This window comes from Elephas maximus, chromosome 1 (assembly GCF_024166365.1).
Source record: "Elephas maximus indicus isolate mEleMax1 chromosome 1, mEleMax1 primary haplotype, whole genome shotgun sequence".
Lineage (NCBI taxonomy): Eukaryota > Metazoa > Chordata > Mammalia > Proboscidea > Elephantidae > Elephas > Elephas maximus.
In genome coordinates, this window is record NC_064819.1 from 79,794,923 (window position 1) to 79,822,118 (window position 27,196).

The 27,196-nt window shown below is 43.3% G+C and overlaps 1 protein-coding gene and 1 pseudogene across 1 annotated transcript in view; one reads left to right on the forward strand and one right to left on the reverse strand.

Annotated features, from left to right (window-relative positions):
- Positions 1-7,821: 7,821 nt before the first annotated feature.
- On the forward strand, positions 7,822-14,290 carry LOC126061982 (HLA class I histocompatibility antigen, alpha chain G-like; annotated as a pseudogene).
- A 7,063-nt stretch (positions 14,291-21,353) lies between these two features.
- Positions 21,354-27,196, reverse strand: part of ZSCAN12 (zinc finger and SCAN domain containing 12) — a 29,932-nt gene continuing 24,089 nt past the window's right edge. The window contains exon 5 of the mRNA XM_049886735.1: positions 21,354-27,189. Within this exon, the coding sequence (XP_049742692.1) occupies positions 27,069-27,189 (121 nt within the window). The 3' untranslated portion in view covers positions 21,354-27,068. The remainder of the gene's footprint in view (positions 27,190-27,196) is intronic.

The window sequence follows — 27,196 nt, forward strand, 5'->3', positions numbered from 1 at the left end:
ACAGGACATTAGAGCTTCAAACGTGAAAATAATCAAGCTGGCCCACTCAAACAAGCTGTTTGAACATATCGAAACTAAACAAAGCAAGAAGCTAGGATACAGTAAGCAAACATAAATAATGCAATAACTTATAGATGGCTCGGAAACAATGGTCAATATCAAATCACAAAAAGCATGATTGCTTCAACAAGCTCTCAAAACAAAGAATCAAGGGATCTTCTGGATGAAGGTGCCTTCCTGGAATTACCAGATGCAGAATACAAAAGATTAACATACAGAATTCTTCAACATAGCAGGAAGGAGATCAGGCAATATGCAGAACAAGCCAAAGAACATGAAAAGCAGTTGAAGAAATTAAAAAGGTTATTCAAGAACATAAGGAAAAATTTAATAAGCTGCAAGAATCCATAGAGAGACAAAAATCCATAGGGAGACAGCAATCAGAAATTCAGAAGATTAACAATAAAATTATAGAATCAGACAACTCAATAGAAACTCAGAGGAGCAGAATCGAGCAAGTGGAAGGCAGAATTGGTGACCTTGAAGATAAAGCACTTGGCACCAATATATTTGAAGAAAAATCAGATAAAAGAATTAAAAAAAAAATGAAGAAAACATAAGAATCATGTGAGACTCTATCAAGAGAAATAAACTACGAATGATCAGAGTACCAGAACAGGGAGGGATAACAGAAAATACAGAGACAATTGTTGAAGATTTGTTGGCAGAAAACTGCCCTGAAATAGTAAACGATGAAAAGATATCTAAGATACTCATCAAACTCCACAGAAGGTAGATCTTAAAAGAAAGTCACCAAGACGTATTATAATCAAACTTGCCAAAATCAAAGATAAAGAGAAAATTTTAAGAGCAGATGGGGGTAAATGAAAACACACCTACAATGGAAAGTCAATAAGAATAAGCTCGGACTACTCGGCAGAAACATGCAGGTGAGAAGGCAGTGGGGTGACTTATACAAAGCATTAAAGGAAAAAAATTGCCAACCAAGAATCATATATCCAGCAAAACTGTCTTTCAAATATGAAGGTGAAATTAGGACATTTCCAGATAAGCAGAAGCTTAGGGAATTTCTAAAAACCAAACAAAAACTATAAGAAATACTAAAGGAAGTTCTCTGGTTACAAAATCAATAATAACAGATATCAACCAAAGACTAGAACACAGGACAGAGCAAGCAGATGTCAACCCAGAGAGGGAAATCACAAAAAGAAATCAAAGGGAAAAAAAAAAAACACCCAAAACAGGGAAACAGTGGTGTCATTATGTAAAAGAAGACAACATCAAAACAATAAAGAGAGACTAAGAACTGTAGTCATAGATCTTTCATACAGAGAGGAAGACAAGGTAATACAAAGAAATAAACTTTTGGTTTAATCTTAGAAAAACAGGGGTAAATATTAAGGTAACCACGAAGAAGATGAACAATCCTACTCACCAAAATAAAATACAAGAAAAAAATAGAGACTCAGCAGAAACAAAATCAACAACAACGAATAAAATGAAAAGACAATGTATAAAGATAAACTACTCAGCACAAAAAATTAAGTGGGAAAAAGAAACTGTCAACAACACACAAAAAAAGACATCAAAGTGATAGCACTAAATTCATAACTATCCATAATTATGCTGAATGTAAATGGACTAAATGCACCAATAAAGAGACAGAGAGTGGCAAAATGGATAAAAAATACACAATCTGTCTATATGCTGCTTTCAAGAGACACACTTTAGACTTAGAGACACAAACTAAAACTCAAAGGACGGAAATAAATATATGAAGCAAACAACAATCAAAAAAGAGCAAGAGTGGCAATATTAATTTCTGACAAAATAGACTTTAAAGTTAAATCCACCACAAAGGATAAGGAAGGACACTATATAGTGATTAAAGGGACAATATACCAGGAGGATATAACCATATTGAATACTTATGCACCCAATGACAGGGCTGCAAGGTACATAAAACAAACTCTAACAGCACTGAAAAGTGAGACAGACAGCTTCACAGGTATAGTAGGAGACTTCAACACACGATTTTTGGTGAAGGACAGGACATCCAGAAAGAAGCTTAATAGAGGCACAGAAGATCTAAATGCCACAATCAACCAACTTGACCTCATAGACATATACAGAACACTCCACCCAACAGAAGCCAAGTATACTTTCTTTTCTAGTGCACATGGAACATTCTCTAGAATAGACCATATATTAGGTTATAAAGCAAGCCTTAGCAGAATCCAAAATATTGAAATATTACAAAGCATCTTCTCTGACCATAAGGCCATAAAAGTAGAAATCAATAACAGAAAAAGCAGGGAAAAGAAATCAAACACTTGGAAGCTGAACAATACCCTGCTGAAAAATGTCTGGGTTATAGAAGACATTAAGAATGGAATAAAGAAAATCATAGAATCCAATAAGAACGAAAACACTTCCTATCAGAACCTTTGGGACACAGCTAAAGCAGTGCTCAGACGTCAATTTATACCAATAAATGCACACATCCAAAAAGAAAAAAGGGCTAAAATCAAGGAATTATCCCTACAATTTGAACGAATAGAAAGAGAGCAACAAAAGAAACCCCCAGGCACCAGAAGAAAGAAAATAATAAAAATTAGAGCAGAATTAAATGAAATAGAAAACAGAAAAACAATTGTAAGAGTTAACAAGACTAAAAGCTGGTTCTTTGAAAAGATTCACAAAATTAATAAATCATTGGCCAAACTGACAAAAGAAAAACAGGAGAGGAAGCAAATAACCCACATAAGAAACAAGATGGGTGATATCACAACAGATCCAACTGAAATTAAAAGAATCATGCCAGATTACTATGAAAAATTGTACTCTAACAAATCTGAAAACCTAGAAGAAATGGATGAATTTCTAGAAATGCACTACCTACCTAAACTAATACAAACAGAGGTAGAACAACTAAATAGATGAATAACAAAAGGTAATCAAAACACTCCCAACAAAAAAAAGCCCTGGCTGGGATGGCTTCACTGCAGAGTTCTACCAAACTTTCAGAGAAGAGTTAACACCACTACTACTAAAGGTATTTCAGAGCATAGAAAAGGAAGGAACACTCCAAGACTCATTCCACAAAGCCAGCATATCCCTGATACCAAAACCAGGTAAAGACACCACAAAAAAAGAAAATTATAGACCCACATCCCTCATGAACTTGGATGCAAAAACCCTCAACAAAATTCTAGCCAATAGAATTCAACAACATATCAAAAAAATAATTCACCATGACCAAGTGGGATTCATACCATGTATGCAGGGATGGTTCAACATTAGAAAAACAATTAATGGAATCCATCATATAAATAAAACAAAAGACAGGAACCACATGATCTTATCAATTGATGCAGAAAAGGGATTTGACAGAGCTCAACACCCATTCATAATAAAAACTCTCAGCAAAATAGGAATAGAAGGAAAATTCCTCAGCATAATAAAGGGCATTTACACAAAGCCAACAGCCAACATCATCCTAAATGGAGAGAGTCTGAAAGCATTCCCCCTGAGATCGGGAACCAGATCCTTCCTTTATCACTACTCTCATTCAACATTGTGCTGGAGATCCTAGCCAGAGCAATTAGGCTAGATAAAGAAATAAAGGGCATCTGGATTTTTTTAGATTGGTAAGGAAGAAGTAAAAGTGTCTCTATTTGCAGATGACATGATGTTATACACAAAAAACCCTAAAGAATCCTCAAGAAAACTACTGAAACTGGTAAAAGAGTTCAGCAGAGTATCAGGAGACAAGATAAACTTACAAAAATCAGTTGGATTCCTCTACGCCAACAAAAAGAATATCAAAGAGGAAGTCATCAAATCAATACCATTTACAGTAGCCCCCAAGAAGATAAAATACTTAGGAATAAATCTTACCAAAGATGTAAAAGACCTATACAAAGAAAACTACAAGACACTACTGCAAGAAACCAAAGGATACCTACGTAAGTGGAAAAACTACCTTGCTCATGGATAGGAAGACTCAACATTGTAAAAATGTTTTCTACCAAAAGCAATCTATAGACACAATGCAATTCTGATCCGAGTTCCAATGACATTTTTTAATGAGATGGAGAAAGAAATCACCAACTTCATACGGAAGGGAAAGAGGCCCTGGATAAGTAAAAAGCGTTACTGAAAAAGAAGAAAAAACTGGGAGGCCTCATTCTATCTGATTTAAGAACCTATTGCACTGCCACAGTAGTCAACGCAGCCTGGTACTGGTACAACAGATACACAGACCAGTGGAACAGAATTGAGAATCTAGACATAAATCCATCCACATATGAGCAGCTGATACTTGACAAAGGCCCAAAGTCAGTTAAATGGGGAAACGACAGTCTGTTTAACAAATGGTACTGGCGTAACTGGATATCCCATCTGCAAAAAAATGAAAGAAGACCCATACCCCACACCATGCACAAAAACTAACTCAAAATGGGTCAAAGACCTAAATATAAAATCTAAAATTATAAAGATCATGGAAGAAAAAATAAGGACAACGCTAGGAGCCCTAATACATGGCATAAACAGTATACAAAACATCACTAACAATGCGGAAGAAAAACTAGATAACTGGGAGCTCCTAAAAATCAAATACCTATACCCATCCAAAGACTTCACCAAAAAAGTAAAAAGACTACCTACAGACTGGGAAAAACTTTTTAGCTATGACATTTCCAATCAGCACCTGATCTGTAAAATCTACATGATACTGCAAAAACTCAACTACAAAAAGACACATAACCCAATTAAAAAATGGGCAAAAGATGTGAACAGACACTTCACTAAAGAAGACATTCAGGTAGCTAACAGACACATGAGGAAATGCTGACTATCATTAGCCATTAGAGAAATGCAAATCAAAACTACAACGAGATTCCATCTCACTCCAACAAGGCTGGCACTAATCCAAAAAACACAAAATAATCAATGTTGGAGAGGTTGTGGAGAGACTGGAACACTTACACATTACTGGTGGGAATGTAAAATGGTACAACCACTTTGGAAATTGATTTGGCACTTTCTTAAAAAACTAGAAATAGAACTACCATATGATCCAGGAATTCCACTCCTTGGAATATATCCTAGAGAAATAAGAGCCTTTACATGAACAGATATATGCACACCCATGTTCACTGAAGTACTATGTACAATAGCAATAAGATGGAAACAACCAAGGTGCCCATCGACCGATGAATGGATAAACTATGGTATATTCACACAATGGAATACTACGCATCGATAAAGTACAATGATGAATCCGTGAAAGATTCCATAACATGGAGGAATCTGGAAGGCATTATGCTGAATGAATTTAGTCAGTTGCAAAAGGACAAATAATGTATGAGACCTCTATTATAAGAACTCGAAAAATAGTTTAAACAGAGAAGAAAATATTCTTTGATGGTTATGAGAGTGGGGAGAGAGAGGGGTATTTACTAATTAGATAGCAGACAAGAACTATTTTAGGTGAAAGGAAAGACAACACACAATACAGGAGAGGTCAGCACAACTGAACTAAACCAAAAGGAAAGATGTTTCCTGAGTAAACTGAACGCTTTGAAGGTCAGTGTAGCAGGGGCGGGGGTTTGGGGACCATGGTTTCAGGGGACATGTAATTCAATTGGCGTGATAAAATCTATTAAGAAAACATTTTGCCTCCCACTTTGGAGAGTGGCGTCTGGGGTCTTAAATGCTAGCAAGCGGCCATCTAACATGCATCAATTGGTCTCAACCCACCTGGAGCAAAGGAAAATGAAGAACACCAAAGACACAAGACAATTATGAGCCCAAGAGACGGAAAGGGTCACGTAAACCAGAGACTACAACAGCCTGAGACTGGAAGAACTAGATGGTGCCCGGCTACAACGTATGACTGCCCTGACAGGGAACACAACAAGGAACCCCTGAGGACGCAGGAGAGCAGTGGAATGCAGACCCCAAATTCTCATAAAAAGACCAGACTTAATGGTCTGACTGAGGACTAGAAGGACCCTAGAGATCATGGTCCCCAGACCTTCTGTTAGCCCAAGACAGGAACCATTCCCAAAGCCAACCCTTCAGACAGGGATTAGACTGGACTATGGGATAGAAAAAGATACTGGTGAGGAGTGAGCTTCTTGGATTAAGTAGACATATGAGACTATGGGGGTAGCTCCTGTCTGGAGCAGAGATGAGAGGGCAGAAGTGGTCAGAAGCTGGCCAAATGGACACCAAAATAGAGAGTGGAGAGAGGATTGTGTTGTCTCATTAGGGTGAGAGCAACTAGGGGTTTATAGCAAGGTGTATATAAGTTTTTGTATGGGAGACTGACTTGAATTGTAAACTCTCACTTAAAGCGCGCGCGCACACACACACACGAAGCAGATTAGGACAAGGAAACAAGCAGAGATGGGAGAAGATTGATGCCAAGGCACATGGAGATCGCCAAGGAACCAGGAAGCAGAAGCTGAAGAGACAAGGACCTTCCTCCAGAGCCAACACAGGGAGAAAACCTTCCCCTAGACCCAGCACTCTGGATTTGGACTTGTAGCCTCCTAAACTGTGGGAAAATATATTTTTTTTTTGGTTAAAGCCACCCACTTGTGGTATTTCTGTTATAGCAACACTAGATGGCCAAGACAATGCCTATCTGCCTCATATACGCAAGTCATCCTGCTTATCTGGGAATAGGGAATTGATGGAAGATGAGTTAACAAGGCCTCTAAGAGAAAATGCCCTGGGTTCAATTTCAGCTCCACCACCTCCTTAACCACTCTGAGTCTCCCTCTCCCTATCTGTAAAACTGAATAACATATAGGCTACCTTATGACTTTTACAGAGGATTAATTTGACGAATGCAATACGTCGTTTGATTTCTTGACTGCTGCTTCCTTGTAAAAAAAAAAAAATTTTTTTTTTTTTTTTTTGTAGATCCAAGTAAAATGAAATCCTTGACAACTTCAGTATTTTCTCTGTTTATCACGATGTTGCTTATTGGTCCTGTTTTGAGGATTTTTGTTTTATGTTGAGGTATAATAAAAAAAAAATTTTTTTTCTTTTTTATAATCCATATTGAAGGCTGTAGTCTTTGATCTTCCAAAAATGTAAAATGATCCTCCCTTTTCACTACATTGTTCTATTTGGGAAAACAAATATTTTTCATAAAAATAAATCATTTTTGCTAAAATGCTGTTGTTGGGTTATTAATATTATTCTAAATGAGTTAATAATTTTTTTTGTTTTAATTTTTAACACGGTAAATGCCGATTGGAGTCCATGGGTGGTGCAAATGGTTAACAAATTCAGCTGCAAAACTAAAGGTTGGAGGTTGAGGGTACCTAGAGGCAATTCAGAAAAAGGCCTGGCAACCTACTCACGAAAAATCAACCACTGAAAATCCTCTGGGGCACAGTTCTCTGATACACGTGGGGTTGCTGTGAGTATGGGTCCGCTAAAAAGCAACTGTGTTTTGTTTTGTTTTTCAATATCAACAGATACAAACCATATAAACAATATCTCTTTGTTGTAAGAGCGTACAAGATTGGAAAGCAAAAAGTTTTAAAACCACCGACATCTTCCTGGGCACATACTCGAGACAGTGTGACAAAGAGTGATCCGTGCAGGAGGAGGGGGTCAGGGCAAAGACCCAGGTCTCCGGGATTGGCTCTAGGGTCTCAGGCCGCGACGGCAGTGTCAGGGTGGGGAGGCCTACCATTGTGGTTTCTCCCTCCCACAACCTGCGTCGTCTCCTTCTGCCTGGACACACATGACGCGTCCCGGTTCTCCAATTGGGTCCCCAATTTCCGGAGCAGCCAGTCACAGTCTCCGCGATTCCCGTTACAAGGTCGGCTCGGACCCGCCGGAACGCAGACCCTCCCTAGAACCCCAGCACCTGGGTCATGGTGCCGGGGACCCTCCTGCTGCTGCTCTCAGGTGCCCTGACCCTGACCCAGATCCGGGCTGGTGAGTACAGGGTCGGAAGGGAAACCGCCTCTGGGAGGGAGAAGCGAGGGGACCGCCCGGCGGGGACGCAGGACCCTCGGGGAAACCCCCTCCCCCGCCCCGGTCCCCCCACACCTACGTCCGGGCGCTGCTCCTCCCACCGCCCCTTCTCGGTCCCCCATAGACCCCAGACCTGGGAGCCGCGCAGAGAGGGGTTTGCGCGGCTCAGGCGCTCTCTGCCCCCAGGCTCCCACTCCCTGAGGTATTTCCACACCGCTATATCCCGGCCCGACCACGGGGAGCCCCGGTACATCGAAGTCGGCTACGTGGACGACACACAGTTCGTGCGGATCGACAGCGACGCCGCGCATCCGCGGACGGAGCCGCGGGCGCCATGGATCGAACACGTGGGGCCGGGGTATTGGGAGCAGCAGACACGGAGAGCGAAGGGCAGTGCACAGTCTTTCCGAGGGAACTTGCTGACCTTGCGCAGCTACTACAACCAGAGCGACGCCGGTGAGTGACGCGGCCCTGGATCTCAGGTCACGGGTTCCCTCGTCCCAATGGACCGGCCGCCCCGAGGTGGCGGGGTCCGCCAACCTCTCGACTTGGGAAGGTTCGTGGGCATTCGCTCAGGTTGCGCTTTCAGTTTAGGGGGAGACGGGCTCTGGCAAATAACCGCCTGTCGGGGCCGCGGGGACGCGACTGACTGAGGAGGCGGGGCCGACCGCGGGGGCGGGGCCGACCGCGGGGTGGGGCCGACTGCGGGGGCGGGGCTAGGGCCTCACACCATCCAAGTGGTATTTGGCTGTGAGGTGGGTCCAGATGGGCGCCTCTTCCATCCGTACAATCGGCAGGCCTACGAGGGAGCTGATTACCTCGCCCTGAACGGGGACCTGCGCTTCTGGACCGCGGCGGACACGGCTGCTCAGATCACCCAGCGCAAGTGGGAGGCTGCTGGGTTTGCAGATCAGGTCAAGACCTACCTGGAGGATACGTGTGTGGAGTGGCTGCACAGATAGTTGGAAAGCGGGAAAGAGACACTGCAGCGCACAGGTAGGAGGGACTACGGAGCGCCTCCCTATTTCCCCGGGGGCTGGGGCCCTGTCCTCATCCGTTGTCCCACAAGGAGGGAAGGAAAATAAGATCAATGCCAGAGTAACAGCCCCGCCCCCCATCCCCCCTACCCACGCGCCGTGGGCCAGGAGACGGATGAGTTGGCCCCGTTTCCACCCGTTTCCAGATCCTGTGTTAGAGCTTGGAGGACCTCTCTCCTGGACTATTAAAGGATCCAGTCTCTCAGAACAGTGGGGGAGGGAGATGATCCTGGCTGCGGCCTTGGGACCCAGTGTATCTGGAGGTCTGACTCCAGTTTTTCCGCGTTTCTTAATCTCTACCCATATCAGGACTAAAAGTCCCCGTTCTTCCCTTCAGACACCTGGAGCCTCCTACCTTGGGCTGGCTCACCTTGATACTAGAAATTTCCAAGGAATAGGAGGTTCTCTCACACTCTCATCCCAGCTGGTGTCTGGGTTTTACACGCCCTCCCCCAACCCCAGTTGCCCTGTCCATTCTCAGGATGGTTCTTGAATTTTCTGTCTCATATCCTCAGACCTCTTAAAGACACACGTGACTCACCACCCCATCTCTGACTGTGAGGCCACACTGAGGTGCTGGGCCCTGGGATTCTACCCAGCGGAGATCACCCTGATCTGGCAGCGGGATGGAGAGGACCAGACCCAGGACATGGAGCTTTTAGAGACCAGGCCTGCAGGGGACGGGACCTTCCAGAAGTGGGCAGCTATGGTGGTGCCCTCTGGACAGGAACAGAGATACACGTGCTATGTGCAGCATGAGGGCTGCCTGAGCCCCTCACCCTGAGATGGGGTAAGGGGGTGATAAGCGCAGAGCCTCTTCTCAGGGAAAGCAGGGCCCCTTCTGGACATAGCAGCAGGGTCAGGGCCCCTCACCTTCCCTTTCCTCCCCTTCCCAGAGTCCCGTTCTCAGTCCCCCTCCCTCATTATGGGAATCATTGCTGGCCTGGCTCTCCTTGGAGCTGTGGTGGCTGGAGCTGTGATCTGGAGGAAGAAGAGCTCAGGTAAGGAAAGGGTGGGGCTTGAGTTTTTTTTTTTTTTTTTTGTCCCACTGCAGGCTTTCAAGCCCCAGGTGGGAGTTTGCTTGCCTTCTGCCTCTACTGTGAAGCACTATCTCCACACCCATGCATACCCAGTCTGGGCCCTGTGTGTTAACATTTACTCTTTTGTAAAACACATGTGAACATGAGGACAGATTTTTCACCTTGATTCTGGTGATGGGGACCTGATGCCCACAGTTGCAGGTCAGAGGGGAAGGTCCCTGCTGAGGACAGACCTCTAGGAGGGTGATGGGTCCAGTCCCTGCACGTTTCTTCTGTTGTTGCTTCCTGATCCTGCCCTGGATCTGCAGTCAGTGTTCAAGGGTCCAGGACTAGTCGACTCTTCTAGGACCTCATGGTCCTGCCTCTTCCCTGGTCTTTCAAAGGACATTTCCTTCCCACAGGTGGAGAAGGAGGGAACTATGCTCAGGCTGCAAGTGAGTATGAAGAGGTGTGATCCCTGAGACCTCTGGAATAATGTAGATGAGAGCGCATAGGGAGTTCACCTACCCCATAATTCCTCCTTTAGGCTGACTTCCTCCTATCGGCTCTGACCAGATTCTGTTTTTTTTTTCTTTTCCAGGCAGTGACAGTGCCTAGGGCTCTGATGTCTCTTGAGGCTTCTAAAGGTGAGACTCTGGGAGCCGGATATGGGGGAGGGGTTGGGGCAGAGGGGACACGACAGGGTTATGGGGATTCTTTGTTTTTGGACATTTTGAGCATGTGCTGGGCGGTTCAGCATATCAACACTGACCCAAGAAATCAGCTACTGACCCAAATTTGTTCATGATTACTTTCTTCTATAGCATGAGACAGTTGCCTTTTGTAGGACTGAGTGATACAAGATTTGTTCATCCCCCACTTTGTGACTTCAAGAACCCTTGGCTTTCCTTTCCACGACTGGCATCTGGATGCGTCTGTTCCTGTCAGCCTAATATGAAATTGGAGAGAGACCAGCCCAGTTCCGCCTACCAGACCCTCCTCACACTGACCTGTGTCCCTTTCCTGATCAGCATTCCTGTTCCAGCAGAGGCAGGGCTGATAAGTCTCCATCCCCGTTGTAGCCTCCTGTTGCTCTGAGCTGCAGTGTCTCACCTCCTTGTTGAAAATGAGAGTCTGGATATTAATTTGTTTTTTCAAAGTTTTGCCATGAGGTGTGGTTGATGGGTTAATTAAAGGAGAAGAAAATTCTGAAAATTTAAGAAAGGCGATAAATGAAGACCTGAGAACCTTTCAGAATCCGATGTTTGCTGTGCTGAGTCTGTTGCAGGCAGGACAGGAGAAGACTATGGAGTAGCTGAGCCTAGATGGGGCCTGTGCCCAGGTAGTACTCAGTACTTCATGGGCTTTGACATGGTCACTCCTCGGCTAGGTCATCTTCATTGCTCTGTTGTCCTTGTCCCCTTAATAGAACCTTGTCCCACCAGGACCTGTGATCACAGGGACTCAAACATCGTCTGGGTCTTGTCTGTCTGCAGAGCAGTGGGCAGCAAGGGCTAATGTCACTGTGTTAGCCAGGGCTGAGACCTGGCCCAACTCTCAACTCCCATGGTTTATGTTGTTTATTTTTTGTGTCTTGGTCTTTATGGAAGAGTGTGCTTGTTCTTCTTCTTGTGCATGAGTTTTTTGTTCTTGGTCCCATCCTCCTCTGGGTATCCCCATCTCTGACAGCACTAGGAGTTGTTTTCCTGTCATTGTCCCCACAAGGCCCAGGGCGGCCCCTGCACACAGGAGTCTCTGTGGTATCGAGAAACCAATTTTCAGGCTAGTTCAGCTCTCGTTCTCCTTCTAGGACTGTTCCTGGATTATTATTTCCATTTTCTCTGCAACCTTTTTTAAAAGAACCAGATTCTGGAATCAGCAGAAAGGAGGGATCTGATAGTTTCTCATCTTGATAAGTTCCTGTTGTGTTTCCATCCTCTGCTCACCCACCCTCTCTCCCTGCTCTTAGCTCTATAATCCTAGTGCTGGCTCCTTCCAGACTGATGACTATCAAAAGCAGACTCTCATTTACATTCGCAGTTGATTGGAAAATAGGGTCCATAAGCCTAGGATTATTCTTTTCTGAAAATAGAAATGAAATTGTGTGCTATAGTGGGCGGGGTGGCATGGAAGGGAGGGAGAGCAGCCCCTGTGAGAAAAGTCCAGGCGGCATTAACGTCAGTGTGAGTGGATGTTGTGCTGCAGCTGCCACAAAACAGCCTTTGGTCTGAGGCTGGATTAATAAAGACACTGTCTTTAGAATAGGAAGGCGCTCTACGCTACAGGATCATTCATTCTACTGATATTTATTGAGTGCAGGCTATGTAACACACTTTTTACATCTGGGAAACATCAGAGAACTAAAAATGCAAAAATCGTCTTGTGGAGCATGTGTTCAGGTGGGGAGAGATAGACTATTGACTGTAAGCATAGAAACAAGCAAAGTATTTACGTTAAAAGGAAGTAAGTGCAGTGGGGAAGGGGACCCAGAGGGTGGCTGTGTGGGGAGGGGGAAGGTGGCTATGGTAACTTGGGTGATCCTTGTGGGCTTCCTTGAGGAGGTGACCTTTGAGGAAAAATTTGAAGGAAATGAAGGAATTAGCCATGAGGATGTCTGGGGAAATTCTTTCCATGCTGGGGGAACATCCAGTGCAGACACACTAGGGCAGGAGGGTGTCTGTGTTCTGGGAGCAGCGAGGAAGGCAGTGTGGCTACAGCAGAGTCACTGAGTGAGGTCAGAGGTACAGCCAGACCATGCAGGCCTTGAGGATGTTGGAAGAGTTTTTGACTTTTCTCTAGGTTAGATGAGTTACAAGACAGTTTTGAGCAAAAGAGAGACATGTTGCAACTTCTCTTTTAAAAGGATCACTCTGGCTGTTGTGCTGAGAAGAGTTGAGAGGAAGAGCAAGGCAATAGGGAAAACTGGGAAATTTGGATAGTATTCCAGCTACAGATGTTGGTTGCTTAGACCTGGGTGTGAGCAGTGCAAATAGTGGGACATGATGGGATTCTTGATACATGTTGAAGATGGACTTTAAAGGACTTCATAATGGATTGAATTTGGGATATGAGAGAGAGGAGTCAAGGAGGACACCAAATATTTTGGACTGTGCAAATAGAAGTATGGTGCTGATGTCCACAGAGATGGGGAAGACTCTGGAAGGAGCCTCTTTGAGGAGGGGGCATCACAGTCTGTCTCATTTTCTGAATCTGAGATAGACCTACAAGTGACATTGTCAAAGTGGCAGTTGGATACACTAGTCTGCAGTTAAGGAGAAATGTCTGGGCCGGAGAAGTAGATGTTGGAAAGTGATGCCACATCAATGGTATTTAAAGCCTTGAGAATGGATGAGGTAACAAAGGGAGTGATTAGCTATAGAAGAGAAAGGAAAAAGGACTGAACCCTGGACCCTCCAGTGCTAAATGATCTGATTAGCCCACACACCAAGAGCAGACTGCACAGTTCTAGAAGCACATCCAGAAAGTACATAGACCAGGGAGTCCCAACCTTTACTATGCACAGGAATCACCTGGAAATCTCATTAAGATTCAGGAAGTTTGGAGAAGAACATGAGATTCTGTATTTATAATAAGGTTGATGCTTTTGCTGCTGGTCTTCAGGTCACACTTTTAGTAGCAAGAACATAGACCAGGAATTCCCACATGGCTGTGCATCAGGTTCTCCTGTATAGCTTAAATAAGGGATTTCTGGACCCTGGGCCCAATACTCTAAGACAGTGGGTCTGGGGAGAGGCTTGGGTATTCTGTAACAAGCCCCACGAACACTCCTTGTGCTCAGCCAGATTTGGAACCACTGATGCCAGTGATCAGAGTGGTGCTCAGGGGGATGGAGGTTCTTAAAACCACATTAAATGTACAATGGAATACAAATTTTTATAATTTTAACATAAAGGAATTTATCTATATAATATTGGGGGCTCATCTCATTTTGATGAAATCGATAGAACCAGGTCCGAGACTACACAGGCAGGAACAGAATCCACAATCCCACCCTCAGTCGGGTCTCATATAGAAACCACGGCCGCTGCTGCTGGGTCAGATGCCACTGCCCACACCATTGACACCCTGATGCTGGACACCGGGCTCTATGACCAGTACGACTCTCACTGCTGCTCCCAGCAACTGGATGTCACTACTGCCATTCACACCACCTTTGCCAAAGTGCATTCCGCACAGTCCTAGCTTCTCTGGCAGCACGTCCTGAGTCAGAATCTGGCATATGGGCATCTGACTGGTGAAGCCTAAGCCCCATGCCCGTGTCCAACTGCACGAATGTTTAGGAAAGTGAGTTTTCCTCTTTCATGGAAGGAGGTGGTCTTTGCCTCCTATCAAGATTTTAAGTGTGGAATTCTCCTAATGTAGGATGAGTGTTCAGGTGCTGGAGGGTGGGAGGATCGGGGATGGAGAAAGAATGACAAATGACAATTCCTGAAATAGTGTTCTGGGACTAGGACTTGATCTGGTACATTGTAGGTATTTGATGGTGTTGGTCGGATGAATGAGTGACTAATAAATGACATTTTTTCACTTATTCCTTTGACGGTCTGTTATGGGATCCTGCTTTTGTCTACTCTGGTTTGTATACACAAATATGGGGTGTGGTATTGTGGCCCGGTGAAATGATTACCCAAAACATTTCCTGTCTTTGTCTCCTACTAGGATTAAAATATGTACTGACATATTAATTCTTATAGTTCCTTGTACCTGCACTATTTCTGGGGAGACGATCCATAACATTTATCAGTTTTTATGTGATCCCTGCAAAAGTTTTTTAAAAAATCCAAGTTTAGACACTGTGCTACTTAGTCTGGTCCATGAACAGCTGATCACAAACTGTTTTTAGCAGCACCAGTGATGTGATATAAATGCTCATCTTTTGCTTGGCTGTTAACCAGTCTGGGGCAAGATATGACAGAGGTTTACTTGCTTCTTACTCTCAATTTCTGTCTGTACCTCCTTGTGAGCTAGTAACAAACAGTTCACAGAGCAGTGCTGGTACACAGACCACCTTTGAATAACACTGGTTTAGACAACTTGTATTCCAGCACCTAAGCCCAAACCAAAAAAAAACCAAACCCAGTGCCACTGGGATTTCCACACCTAAACCCATTGTCAGGTAAAAAGCAGGAATCAGTCAGTAGTTAATGGGGATTTCTACCACCTTTATGTCACCTTTATGGAAACCCTGGTGTCCTAGTGGTTAAGCACTACGGCTGCTAACCAAAGGTGCCAGCAGTTCGAATCCGCCAGGCACTCCTTGGAAACTCTATGGGGCAGTTCTACTCTGCCCTGTAGGGTTGCTATGGGTCAGAATCGACTCGACAGCACTGGGTTTGGTTTTTGGTTTTTTATGTCAATTTGTCATACTGTGGCAGCTTGTGTGTAACTGTGATTCTGGAAGCTATGCCACCAGTATTTCACATACCAGCAGTGTCACCCATGGTGGACAGGTTTCAGCAGAGCTTCCAGACTAAGACAGATAAGGAAGAAAGGCCTGGTATCTGCCTCTAAAAATTAGCCAATGAAAACCCCATGGATCACAGCAAAACATTGTCTCATTACCAACAATCATGAAGATTATTCAGGACCAAGCAACGTTTTGTTTTATTAGGCATAGGGTCACCATGAGTTGGAGCACACTCAACAGCAACTAACAACAATAGGGATTCCATTTCCAGTGTATGGTAGGCTAGCTTTTGAGGCTGTCTCTTTCACTGAAAACAACTAAAAATAATAGATAAATTATAAGAAGCATCTAAATGTATAGAACAAGCAAGAGAATAATCATGTAGGCCAAAATACATATGTGGGCAGGAACCCAGGGAGAATAGTTATGTTTATTCTGAGGGCATTTGCCAACTCTGGGAAATCATAGCTTTGGATTTCTCAGGCTCACAAGCTGTAGGAGGCAGGAGATGATGCCCAGAGCTTGTCAGTTGGGGCATGTAATAGGAGACACCTCCACCCTAGAAAATCCGGGAAACCAAAGATTCATATCCTTAGAGTAAAAAGAAGTAAACATTCTCAGAGTAAAAATCCAAAAGCCTTACAGGGAACAGTAAGTACTCCAGAGATGGGAATAGTGACTGTTCCCACCAGCCGGAGAGGAAAACTTAATAATTCACTGGGCATTGGGTAAAGTATTCAGGAAAGTCTGTCAGTAGTGGGAATAATTAGCACTGGCCTAAACACAGCTCTGGTTTCACCTGTTGTTAGTGTTGTTAGCTGCCATCAAGTCAGCCCCTGACTCATGGCAACCCCATGCACAAAGGAAGGAAACACTGCCCAGTCCTGCACAATCCCCAGGATCAGTTGTGGATCAGACTGCTGTGATCCATAGGGTTTTAACTGGCTGATTTTCAGAAGTAGATTGCTGGGCCATTTTTCCTAGCGTCTTCTTCTGGAAGCTTAGCTGAAACCTGTTCAGCACCATAGGAACACACAAGCCACTACCGACAGACGGGTGGTGCTGTGCATGAGGTCCACTGGCAGGAAATCAGACTCAGCTCTCCCGCATGGAAAACTAGAATTCTACCACTGAACAGGGAAAACCGTGGTTTCACCTAGGGAATATTAAAATCAAGTCTTAAAAGGATCAGATAGCTTCCAAGTAACTTATCATGTCCCAGAAATATAAGCTCAAGATCATTTAACCCACCCAACCTACTGCCGTCGAGTCGATTCCAACTCATAGCGACCCTAGAGGACACAATCATTTATAGACATAAAAAACAACTAGCACCTAACAAGGTAAAATTGTAATGCCTGGGGAGGAAGGAGGTGGGGCTGGGGGCGTAAATGGCGTTGAGGTGGTGCAGTCCCTGTTCAAACTCAGCGCTGACCACTCAGTGGCGCGAGCAGCGGTGCAGGAGGCTGCAGCCCCGAGGCCTAGTTCCGGCCAGGCCGGCGGTCAAGGCAGGGAGGATAGATGCGGGGATTTCCCTCCCCGCACCGGCCCCCCCCCCCCCCCCCCCCGCCGCAAGCCTCTGGCTTCCTCTTTACCAAACGCGGAGTGTCTGGTTTCGACGGTGGCTGAACTCCCTTCCTCACCCTTTCTCCCACGCAGGTTCGTGGGCCTTTGGGAGCAGGAGAGGCAGAGGCAGCCCGAGGCCAAAACACCTGCCAGGCGCCAAGGAGAATATGCAACAGGTGTCAAAATGACTCCAGACTTGGGAAAACATAGGAAGAAATGGCAGTTCAAAATTTGCTGAAGTCTTTTCCATCAAACGGACCACCCTTAGCACAAAATGGGGAGAGGCCACATTTAAAGCTAAATTAGGGCAGAAGAGGCCCAATTTCAAACCAGATATCCAAGGAATCCCAAAGAAACCCAAGGTGGAAGAAGAAAATACTGGGGATTCTTTTGGATTTGATAGTGGTGATGAAGAGAAACTAACAGCCTCATTATGGGGAACAGAGAGATGTTTATGAGTTTTAGAAAGTGTAACAGTGTATAATCCAGAAAATCAAAGCTACTTGATAGTATATAAAGATTCACAGCTCATTGTTTCATCAGCTTGATTACTAGCCAAAAAGTTGGTGGTTTGATAAAGAAAATGTTCTATATTTTACTTTGATGAGTAGCGTCTAGGGTCTTAAAAGCTTGTGAGCAGCCATCTAAGATACACCACTGGTCTCACCCGGTCTGCAGCAAGGGAGAATCAAGAAAACCAAAGATGTAAGAGAAAGATCAGTCCAAAGGACTAATAGACCACAACCACCACAGCCTTCACCAGACTGAGTCTAGATGGTGCCAGGCTTCCCCCACCGACTGCTCTGACAGGGATCACAATAGAGGGTCCTGAACAGGGCTGGAGAAAAATGTAGAACAAAATTCTAACTCACAAAAAAAAAAAAAAAAAGCCCAGACTTACTGGTCTGACAGAGACTGGAGAATTTCGAGACAGACACACTTTTAGCTTAGTAATGAAGTCACTCCTGAGATTCACTGTTCAGCCAAAGATTAGACAGGCCCGTAAAACAAAATGAGACTAAATGGACACATCACTCTAGGGGCAAGGACAAAAAGGTGGGAGGGGACAGGAAAGCTAGTAATGGGGAACCCGAGGTCAAGAAGGGGAGAGTGTTAACATGTTGTGGGGTTGGCAACCATATTGTCATAAAACAATATGTATATTGCTTAATGAGAAGCTAGTTTGCTCTATAAACCTTCATCTGAAGTGCAATAAAAAAAATGTTAGTGGTTCAGATTCACCCAGAGGCACCTAGGAAGACAGGCTTGGTGATCTGCTTCTGACAGGTCATAACCTTGAAAACCCTATGGATCAGTTCTATTCTGCAACATGTGGGGTCTCCATGAGTCATAACTGAATCGACCCAACAGCAACTAACAACACCAACAACATATCTTTTTGGAAGTGGGTTGCCAGGCCTTTGTTCTGAGGCACCTCTGGATGGACTGGAACCTCCAACTTTTTGACTAGCAGCTGAGTACATTAACCATTCCCAAACCCCTGGGTCAGACAACAGGGCCAGAAGTCAGATTTGGGGTCAGCGTTGTAGGACCTTTACATTTAGGGATAGTTGGTGGCAGGGAGGAAGGTCTGAGACAGCAGATCCCTGTCTACTCAAATCCATGAAGAAGAATAAAAGAGGCAGTATGTCAGGGTCCTCGGTTCTCAGGGCTGGGAGAGGAAGGGGCCACCCTCCGGGCTCCAAGAGGATCCACCCTTGGTATTCGGAAGGATGGTGGTGGGATGCCTGGGGTCTGGAGGTCTGGGGAGGTGCAGAAGGACTGCTCTGTCGGGTTCCTGGGAGATGTTGGGCAAACACCTGGGCCAGGTCTCATTGTTGATCTCATTGTAGCCCACTACAATCTCCAGCCTCCATGCCACATCCTGCCCTCAGTCCTCCAGGAACGCCACTTCCATGGCCACCAGCGGAGGCTGGGGGGCGGGCAGCTCCCTGCCCATGAAGGGCCACCTTCCAGGTTGCCAGGGCTGTGGCCTTAGGCAGGTTTGGCTCTAGAGGAAGGGGAATCCCCTTAATCACCTTCCCTATACTCATCTCTTTCCCTTTCTTTATGTGTGTGTGTGAATTATACCATACCTTAGGTACAGAAAAAAATGCATAAAACTTAAGTACAATTTACTGATTAGTTATAAAACACACCTGTGTAATTACCATCTGTGAAAAATAGAGACCTCTACAAGCACCCCAGCCAGCAACTCCCCGTACCTCTCACCTAACAGAACGCATCCCTCCCAGCACAGGTATCCACTAAGCTGACTCCTTCCAGTGCCCCTTTCTTCTCTGGTTCCTTCCCAACCACGACTTTTTGCCTCTATCTCCTTAATGTCCCTATTTCCTCCCTCTCTTTGCTTCTCCAGGAGCCTCCCCATCTTCCTAGGTCAGTGACCCAGCATGCACTCCCTCCCCTGGGTTGGGATTGATTCCTGAGATGAGATGCCTTCATCCCTGCAAGTAGCAGCAAAACAAGTGACAAGGACCTGGGGGTCCAAAATCCGATCCTGACAGGGGAAGTTAGAAGCAAGGTATTTGAGAATGAGCCATGTGATACTGGGTTAGAATTGGACACATCAGTATGAACTCATGATTAACTATCGATATGGGTGAATATATATATATATCCTCACATATATGTAATCATAGATATGTATTGTACGTGGTGAGTATACATGTATTTCCTTGTTCTGTCTGCTAAGGTGGCCTAGAAGCAATGAAATCCCAATAGCAATGAGGAAACCCAGTGCCCATACTTGGTTTCTAATACCATCCTCAAATAAAAGGACCCAAGGCACCTTGGAGAAATAACTGACTCGATGGCACTGGGTTTGGTTTGGTTTTGGTTTAGGGCCGGGGCAGGGAATATACAAGATGAGTCTGGTGTATCTCCAGGAAGTAACAAAGTGCTCAAATAACAAAATCATGGGAATTTGTCAAAGTGACTCAGGAGCCAACTGAAACAACTCCCAAAGGCCAAAGTTGGAACAGCTTGAGCAACAAATAACACAGAATTGGATTATAATCTGAAATATAATACGAATATCCACAAATCCATACTGATATATATATAAATGATTTAATAAATAAATGAATGACGAGGATAGACAAACCTAAAGAGAGATGACAACTAAATGTAATGTGGTATCCTGGATGGGATCCTGGAACAGAGAAAGGACACTAGGGAAAAACTAGTTAAATCTGAATGAAGTATGAAGTTTAATAATAATGTATCAACATTGCTTCATTAGCTGTGACAAATGTACAATAGTAATGTAAGATGTTAACAACATATAAATACAAAACTATTCTGTCTGAGTCATCTAGTGTTGCCATAACAGAAATACCACAAGTCGATGGCTTTAACGAAGAGAAATTTATTTCCTCACAGTAAAGTAGACTAAAAGTCCAAATTCAGAGCGTCTGCTCTAGAGGAAGGATTTCTGTCGGCTCTGGAAGGTCCTTATCCTCAATCTTCCCCTGGTTGAGGAGCTTCTCTACTCAGGGACCTGGGGTCCAAAGACTCGCACTGCTCCTGGTACTGCTTTCTTGGTGGTATGAGGTCTCCTGTCTCTCTCCTCACTTTTCTCTTTTATATCTCAGAAGAGATTGCCTCAAGGGACAATCCAATCTTGTAGATTGAGTCCTGCCTCACTAACACAATTGTTGACCATCCCCCTCATTAACATCACAGAGGCGGGATTTAAAACATATAGGAAAACCACACAATACTGGGAATCATGGCCTGGCCAAATTGATACACACATTTTTGGGGGGACATAATTCAATCCATGACATTTTCTAAAATTTATTTTAAAAGATGGTATTCAGAAAAGGAATGGGGAATACAGGCAGTCTCCAGGTTACAAACCTCTGAATTATGTATAATCTGTAATTATGAACCAACACCTGTAAAGCCTATTATAACAAAAATGTGGGGTATTTGGCAACCAGTGTCACAAAACAATTTCTGTATTGTTTAATGAGAAACTAATTTGCTCTGTAAACCTTCACCTAAAGCACAATTAAAAAAAAAAATGCGAGCTATATACGATGGTTTGTAATAACAAATTGGTACTACATTACTATTATTACTGTATTATGTTAAAGATGTTCTAATGTAACTGGAAGTGTTTCTTTAATGTTTTTTATGCATAGAAAGGTACACTATTTACTAAAACAAACATTTAACTAGCTGACGTTAGATATATCACTGAACTGTTCCTAACTATTCTGACTTACATACAAATTCGACTTAAAGACAGATTTATGAGCAGAATTCATTTGTAATCCGGGGACTACCTGTACAGAATAAACCAGATAGTTATTTCCTTTGTCTGAGTAAATTGTTAGATAAAAATGCATCGCATTATTTCCAAACTGTCTGAACATAACTGTAGTTTCAGGTATTAATTAAAGTGTTAAAACTTTTAACCATTCTTCCCCCTTTTGATCTCCCACCAGTTCTGCCCATTGGCAATAGGAGCCTAGGGAATTAAATTTATAGCCTCCCTTCCCTGCTTACAGACCAGTATAGAGAAGAGCTGGTGTGAAGCTATGAGATGAGAGAGAAATGATGGGCTCACTAGTTCAGGGTTGAGCATTTGACCCAAATGGAGCTAATTATAGTCCCTTTCCTAGGATTTTGGATTTGGAATAGACACTCTTAAACTGGGTAGAGCCACAGCAGTGCCTTGGAAAGACTGGAACCATATTTTCGCTGTCACATAGATTGTGAGGCATAGAAAGCCTGTTTGCATCAGGAATATTGAAGTGTCCCCCAAGAGATGGATAAAAATAAGATGGAGAACCAATGAGTCCCAGTGTGTTCTTGAGACCTTATAAGATATCTTAGTATCCTTATACTACATTCCCCCTTTTTTCCTTAGGATAGCTCCAGTGGGATTCTGCCCTTGCAACCAAGAGACCTCTTTATAACCTGTGTGGTGTCATATTATACGGCAGGCAGAATAAAGACTCCCATAAAGATATCAACATCTTAATCTTGCAACCTTTGGATATATTACATGGCAAAATGGACTTTGATGATGTAATTAAGGTCACATCATAAAATAGAAAGATTATACTGGATTATCTTGGTGGCCCCAATCTAATCACATGATCCTTTAAAAAACTGAGAGCTTTCTGGCTGTAAGCAGAAGAGAGATGTGGCAAAGCAGATGAGGAAGAAGGGAAGGTGAAAGAGATTTGAAGCATGAGACTCAACTTGCTGTTGTTGTTTTTGAAAATGAAGGGGCTATGAGCCAAGGAATGCATGTGGCCACTAAAGAGTGAAAATGACTTCTAGCCAACAGCCAACAAGGAAATGAGGCAGTCAGTCCTGTAAGAACACGGAACTGAATTCTGCCAACAGTCTGAATGAGCTTGGAATCAGACTCTTTCCACGAATTTCCCAATGGCAGGCCATCCAGCTGACACCTTGATTCTGGTCTTACGAAACCCAGGGTAGAGAAATTTGCTGAGTCAACCAGGGTTTCTGACTTACAGAACTGTGAGATAATAAATTTGTGTTGTTTTAAGCCACTCTGTGGGCACTTGTTATGGCAGCAATGGAAAATAAATACAAGCAGCGTAGCATCACCTGGAAGCTTATTAAAAATCAAAATTCAATCTACTGAATCTGAATCTATATTTAAGATTACCTAGGTTTTTAGGTTTCTCTGCATACACTCATTTTTGAGAATCACTGCTCTGTAATACTTGCCTGCTATGGAAGTAAAAAAGCTGAAAGACAGTTATATTCACATTTGTAGCAAAGAAAGAAAAAATCAGGAACCCTGAAGACCAGATATATATAGATTTATTAGAGGGAATAGGGTTACACATTTGTGGAGCTGGTTGAATAGTCTCCACAAAGCTCCAAAGTCTATAAGCAGGCTGGAAACTCATAAGCATTAGCTGGAACCTATTGTCCATTCTTGTTGCCTCTGATCTTGGTGACAAGGGTATCCTATAAGAGCTGGGACCCTTCATCTCAGATTTAAATACATGCACCTGGATCAAGAGGCAGACAAACTGAAGGAAGACTCAAGGGGAAAGGAGAGCAATTGTAGGCTGATGCTGCTTCACCTAAGGTCCGGGATTGTTGTTGTTAGCTCCCAGCGAGTAGACTCCCAACTCATGGCAACTCCATGTGTTACAGGGTAGAACTGCTCCATAGGGGTTTTCTGGCTGACATCTTTACAGAAGCAGTTCACAAAGACTTTTTTCCACAGAGTGGCTGGGTAGGTTCAAACCATCAACCTTTAGGTTAGTAGCTCATTGCAAACTGCTTGCACCATCCACGCTCCTCATAAGTTATTCTAGAACATTAAAAACTTAATTCTTTTTATGATGCAAGTAAAACATTGGAGCCTAAACCTTAATAATACAGTTAAAAAAAATTACAGACCAGTATCACTTTTTATTGAGGAAAAATGCACTGAATAAAATAGTAGCAAAATCCATTACCATATTAAAAAACTAACTGCTACTCACAGCAGATCCGACCATGGGGGTGATCACATTATACGCTGACTGCCGAAACACTGAGAATCATGGCCCAGCCAAGATGACACACAATCTTAACCATCACATACACCATGACTAAGGTTTATTCCAGGAATGCAAGGTTGGTTAGACATTAGGAAATCCTTTCAGAGAATACAAAATAATAATGGCGTTGAGGAAAATAACGTGATCTCTACAGACGCTGAAAAAGTCTTTAACTAGATGTAGTACATCTTTTTATATAGTAGCTGTAACACCTACCAAAACAAAAAAATATTAGGGATGTACAGCAGACACAAACCCAGGATCCTGAAATAATCACTGCGAAGTTTTAAAATATGTGGCTACTGTATTTAGTTGAGCTTGGCTGCTAACCAAAAGGTCGGCAGTTCAAATCCACCAGCGGCTCCTTGAAAACCCTCTAGTACAGTTCTGTTCTGTCCTATATGGTTGCTATGACTTGGAATCGACTCAATGGCAAGGGGTTTGGCTTTTTGTTTATATTTAGTGACCCACTATAAAATATATAAGCCTTGTTCTATGCATGGATAGAAATTTGGCTGTTACTACCTTGCTGAAGGAGAGCTTCTAAAGATTCTTTCCTCTTTAGCTTATAGGTTTTCGAAGTGAAATTAATATGTAACTGAAAGTATTGACCCTCACAATATTATATCACACGTTATCTACAAGGGAAACTACCTCTGTCATTATCTGTCAATAGGCTGTATATATCTTTTTGTTTCTTAAAAAATAATAAAGTTTAAGCTGAAAATAGATACTCTGAAGGACACCTACATGGCTTTGTGTGGGAGGATAGAGAGGTAGTCTCAAATGTTTGGAAGTGGCCAGCAATTCAATGATGTTGGTTGTTTTCACTCTATTGAAACAATTGTGTGATTTCTGTGTCCTGGGGTACCCATACATGCCTATCTAGCCTTTAAAGAAAATATTATATATTTACAACAAACAATAAACAACCAGTACTACTGTCTATACTCGTTGAGTGAATTAAAAACATGAGATTAGAGTAGGCGTGGGGGAAACAGCACATCCTGCAACACGTAACTGTCCAGAAGATAGTATCACAAGTCCAGGGATGCAGGTAAACAGCATATTTCAAAAGTCCTGGTTGCTCTGGGAAGGGAAAACGAACTTCTGACTTTTCCTTTTCTTGACCCAAGACATTCAATGAATATTTTTACTGGCTAAAATGGGCAATTTAGAATACTCATTCCCCATACAACTTGTCCATTTACCTTAATGATGTTAATTTTTGTGATGTTGAGGTTGGAGCTCCGTCTATATGACTTCCCACAAGTCTCTCATTTTTAAGTGTCCCTCTAATATGGACTCACTGATGTTTATCAAGGTGCAACCTCTGTCTGAAGACTTTTCCGTGCTCATCATGCTGGCAGGATTTCTCTTTAGTGTGAATTCTCCAATGCTGAATAAAGTTGGTGATTCCATGGAATACTTTCCCACATTTATCTCTCTCCAGTAGATTCCCTGGTATATAGTCGGTCCTGACTTCTCAGTGAAGGCCTTCCTACATTTTTCACACAAGGTCCTATAAGGTTTCTTTGCTGAATGAAGGCATCTTTACGGTCATTACATTTATGAGGTCTCTCTCTTACATGGACTCTCTGATATCAAATAAGGCCACTAAGGCTGAAAGCATTCTCACATTCCTTACACTCATAGTATTTTTCCTTGTGGCGGATCTCCTGTTGAGAAAGGAGGGTCCCATTATATAAAAATAGCCTTTCCACACTTGTTGCTCTCAAACAGATTCTCTTCAGTGTGGACTCCTGATGCTGTGTAATGACCCACTAGTAACTAAAGCGCTTACTACACTTACTGCATTCATTGTTCTGTTCTATAGAGATCCCCCCACGTGATTCAGCATCTTAAGATTTTTTGTGTGTGTTACAGCCAAGTCCTTATTTCAATCTCAGTAACACACCTAAAAAAAAAAAAAAAAAAAAAAGCACAGACAATTCAGATGTCAGTTGTCTCTTCTGCAGACATAATGAGACTTGTGATGAAGAAGAGAGAGAGAAAAATAAAACCTAGTTTTACCTTAAGTATGCAGCCTATATCTCTAAACTGGCATCCCAACTTTGTCAAGTGCAAAGGAGGGCAGGGTTCAGTTTCAATGACAAGAGAGACAGCTGGGCAGAAAGAGTTTGGAAGAACATGGGAGATATTCTCACAAAATATGACAAGCAAAGAATCAGTAAGGAGTAATCCAAAGGTTAAGAAGTCAGTTTGAATCCAGAGCTGAGAAACAGGGAGTATCATGAAACCAAGACAGAGTTTAATATGCTAAGGATAGTTAAAAGGACCACTTACACTTAGTCTACTGCTGTAGACATAGGAAATGCTCAATAAATGTTTGTTGAGTGGATCATTAAACCAGGGGATATTCTTAAAGTTAACTTGAAGCGGTAGCTAGACTGGTTTCAAAATACATACTAATTTTATATGGGGGAATCAGTAAAGTGAAAAATTATGGGGGGGGGGTGGGGAAATAACTTTTCCAGGTAGTGTTCAGGACTAAAAAATAAGCACGCAACATTTTGAAGCTAAGGGAGTTGAACAGGCTGAGGAAAAAATGTTACAAATATGGCTGAACATTTCTCCTCAGGAATCAGGTAGATAACAAGGAGGTAGGCAGGGGTGAAGTTTCAAGGAAGCGGACACTACTAGTAAGCGTTCTTCAGAGTTTCCCTTGAGAGGCTCCTGTCTTCTGCCATTCTCTCCAGAGATCCTTTCTCATCAGCTTTCTGTTTTAAAAGGCAATAATGCTGAGAGTTACCCTGAGACAGGGTCTGAACAGGTTGAACCTGAATCCTTTGTGATTCCTGGGTACTATTCTGCCATAAGCAGAATAGCCTGGGACCTAAGGCAATGGGATAAAGTTGGTCTTAGAAAACCAAACTTAAAGCTAAACTCTTAGTAAAAATGCCCCCCCACACAAAAGTCTCCCAATATAGAAAGAGAAGGTTCCAGAAGTGTACATAAATAGCAGGGGGAATTAAAGCCTATGAGGGAAATGCTGGGTGACGGCTCCAGACACATCTGGTGGATTCTAAAGTTCAGTTTTGCTGTTTTCTGGGCTATTCCCAAAGCCTTTCAGTAGCAAAGCCTAAGTGATGATCCCAACCCTTCCCACCTGATGGCTTGTCCTTCGAGCTGTTTCTTCAATGTCTCCAGCATAATCTCTCCACATTCTGGATGGCATTATCCTACCCAGGTCGGCAGGCCCCTAATCAGGGTCAGGACCTGCTCCAACACCTGTTTCTGGGTATGTATTTTTGGTCTCAGCAACCCCTGAGCCAGCTGAGAGCTGCATGGGCTCCATCCATCTATCTCCAGGTGGTAACAACATTTGTCGAAATATTTGTGTTTTCTTTGCCAGCATCATTCTTGGTCCAGGCACAGTCCTCTTCCCCTAATGTCATTATTAGAGACCCTTCCTGCAAGAGGACTGCCATTCTGGAATTACAGAGCTCAGGAGAAGGTTCACTCCAGCTTGGGGTCCACACTGACTTTTCAGTAGTACTTCCTCATAGCTAGTCTTCTTCCTGAGGC